The sequence below is a fragment of the Malurus melanocephalus genome, unplaced genomic scaffold (genome assembly GCF_030028575.1).
Source record: "Malurus melanocephalus ecotype Western Australia unplaced genomic scaffold, MMel_1.1 scaffold_2066, whole genome shotgun sequence".
Lineage (NCBI taxonomy): Eukaryota > Metazoa > Chordata > Aves > Passeriformes > Maluridae > Malurus > Malurus melanocephalus.
Window position 1 is genome coordinate 9,299 of NW_026625298.1, and position 3,315 is coordinate 12,613.

A 3,315-nucleotide genomic window follows, 5' to 3' on the forward strand; every position below is an offset into this window, starting at 1 on the left:
CGGGGCTCGGTGCCCACGTCCAGCACGTAGATGCGCGAGGAGATGAGCCCCGGCAGCACCAGGCGGTTCCGCGCTTTGCCGGGGTCACCGTGGCAGCTGCTGCAGGCGTTCCAACCCGAGTGGTGCAGCTCATCGGCCACGTTGGGCATGGGCAGGCGGTGGATCACCTGGGAAATGGGGAAAATGGGCAAAAATTTGGGATTTTCCAGGGAAAATGGGGTGGGAGTGGTGCAGAGACATTGGGAAAATAGGGGAGTTATTGGGAGAATCATTCGTAGAATTATTCGGAGAAGGGAGTTGGACTGGATTGGATGGATCACCTGGGGATGGGGGAAAATGGGCAAAAAATTGGGATTTTCCAGGGAAAATGGGGTGGGGGTGGTGCAGGGTGATTGGGAAAATAGGGGAAATTATTGGGAGAATTATTGGGAATAGTGGGGAGAAGGGAGTTGGATTGGATGTAATCAATGGATCACCTGGGAATGGGGGAAAATGGACAGAAATTTGGGATTTTCCAGGAAAAAATGGGGTGGGAGTGGTGCAGGGAGATTGGGAGAGTTTGAGAATTATCAGGAGAAGGGAGTTGGATTGGATGGAGTCAATGGATCACCTGGAAATGGGGGAAAATGGACAGAAATTTGGGATTTTCCAGGAAAAAATGGGGTGGGGGTGGTGCAGGGTGATTGGGAGAGTTTGAGAATTATTGGGAGAAGGGAGTTGGACACACTGGATTGGATGGAGTCGATGGATCACCTGGGAAATGGGGAAAATGGGCCAGAATTTGGGATTGTCCAGGAAAAAATGGGGTGGGAGTGGTGCAGAGAGATTGGGAAAATAGGGGAAATTATTGGGAGAATTATTGGGAGAAAGATGTTGGATGGACTGGATTGGATGGAGTCGATGGATCACCTGGAAACGGGAAAAATGGTCAAAAATTTGGGATTTTACAGGAAAAATGGGGTGGAAGTGGTGCAGGGAGATTGAGAATTATTGGGAGAATTATTGGGAATAATGGGAGAAGGGAGTTGGATTGGATGGAGTCAATGGATCACCTGGGAACGGGGAAAATGGTCCAGAATTTGGGATTTTCCAGGAAAAAAAAAAAGGGATTTTCCCTTTTTTGTTCAGAAAGACTGGGAGATCCCGGATTTTCCCTAATTTCCATACTTGGCTGTGCTGGGGGCTTTTGGGATCCCGAATTTTCCCAGATTTCAGTCCCTGGCAGTATTTTGGGGTTTTGGGGATCCCAGATTTCAGTCCCTGGCAGTATTTTGGGATTTTTGGGATCCCAGATTTCAGTCCCTGACAGTATTTGGGATTTTTGGGATCCCAGATTTCAGTCCCTGGCAGTCCTTTGGGATTTTTGATCCCAGATTTCAGTCCCTGGCAGCAATTTGGGGTTTTTGGGATCCCAGATTTCAGTCCCTGGCAGTAATTTGGGGTTTTTGGGATCCCAGATTTCAGTCCCTGGCAGTAATTTGGGATTTTTGGGATCCCAGATTTCAGTTTCTGGCAGTCCTTTGGGATTTTTGGGATCCCAGATTTCAATCCCTGGCAGGAATTTGGGATTTTTGGGATCCCAGATTTCAGTCCTGGCAGTCCTTTGGGATTTTTGGGATCCCAGATTGTACCTGGCAGTATTTTGGGGTTTTTGGGATCCCAGATTTTCCCAGATTTCAGTCCCTGGCAGTAATTTGGGATTTTTGATCCCCGATTTCAGTCCCTGGCAGTATTTTGGGGTTTTTGGGATCCCAGATTTCAGTCCCTGGCAGTAATTTCGGATTTTTGGGATCCCAGATTTCAGTCCCTGGCAGTAATTTGGGATTTTTGGGATCCCAGACTGTACCTGGCAGTAATTTGGGGATTTGGTATCCCAGATTTCAGTCCTGGCAGTAATTTGGGGTTTTTGGCATCCCAGACTGTACCTGGCAGTACTTTGGGGTTTTTGGGATCTCAGATTTCAGTCCCTGGCAGGAATTTGGGATTTTTGGGATCCCAGATTTCAGTCCCTGGCAGTACTTTGGGGTTTTTGGGATCCCCGATTTCAGTCCCTGGCAGTCCTTTGGGATTTTTGGGATCCCAGACTGTACCTGGCAGTACTTTGGGGTTTTTGGGATCCCAGATTTCAGTCCCTGGCAGGAATTTGGGGTTTTTGGTAGCCCCGATTTCAGTCCCTGGCAGTAATTTGGGATTTTTGGGATCCCAGATTTCAGTCCCTGGCAGTACTTTGGGGTTTTTGGGATCCCAGATTTCAGTCCCTGGCAGTAATTTGGGGTTTTTGAGATCCCTGACTGTACCTGGCAGTAATTTGGGGATTCAGGATCCACATCCACCGTGGCCAGGAAGTCGGGAAGGTCGATCCCGGTGTTCCGGTAGATGCAGGGCAGGTACAGGAGCTGCTCCCGGGGCCCTTGGGGACAAAAATTGGGATTAATCCCCCAAAATTCCACATTTTTTATCCCAAAATGGGGTAAATCCAACAGGAATGTCCAGCTGAACCTGAGGATTTCCTGTTTTTTTTTTGTAAGGAATCCTTTGAATTTTATGTATTTATTTTATACATATTTTATATATTTTATGTATTTATTTTATATATTCATTTTATATATGCTATGTATTCATTTTCTATATTTTACATATTTATTTTATATATTTTATAGATTTTATTTGGTGCATAAACTTAATACATTCAATATTTTTTATTATTTTAATTTAAATTTATAAATTTTATAGGCCTTATTTCATATAAATAATATATTTTACTTTATATCCATTCTACACTTTACAGCTTTCACATCTGTCATATTTTAGATATTCTTCATATATTAGAAATTAACAAAATTTTTAAATCTCAATTATTTCATTAATAATTTGTTATTATTGTCATTATTATCATTATTATTACCATAGTATTGTCATCATTATTACCATATTATTATAATTATCATTATCATTGTTAATTATTATTAATTCTCTATAATTCTATATAATAATGACTAAAAGAATAAAAATAATAAAATAGTAATAATAAAATAAAATAAAATAAAATAAAATAAAATAAAATAAAATAAAATAATAATTTCCCAGCACTTGCCTTTCATGGCCTCCAGGGGACTGGCATAGCCCGGCCCACACTTTCCACATTTTTCTGCTGGAAAAGGGAAAAATTCCATCATTTCCACATCCCAAACTTTCCAAAATCCCATCATTTCCACATCCCAAACTTTCCAAAACTCCACCCTCAAAAAAATCTGAGAATTTTGGGGCCTTGGATTTGTTCATTCCAGGTTTTTAGGTGGTAGCAGGGAATAAAAT

The 3,315-nt window shown here is 42.2% G+C and overlaps 1 protein-coding gene across 1 annotated transcript in view; it reads right to left on the reverse strand.

Annotated features, from left to right (window-relative positions):
* Positions 1–3,151, reverse strand: part of SELENBP1 (selenium binding protein 1) — a gene marked incomplete at its 5' end in the record, with an annotated part of 10,192 nt that extends 7,041 nt beyond the window's left edge. Inside the window, 3 exons of the mRNA XM_057388526.1 lie at positions 7–167; positions 2,298–2,410; positions 3,095–3,151. Coding sequence (XP_057244509.1) covers positions 7–167; positions 2,298–2,410; positions 3,095–3,151 — 331 coding nt within the window. The remainder of the gene's footprint in view (positions 1–6; positions 168–2,297; positions 2,411–3,094) is intronic.
* Between the last annotated feature and the right edge of the window lie 164 nt (positions 3,152–3,315).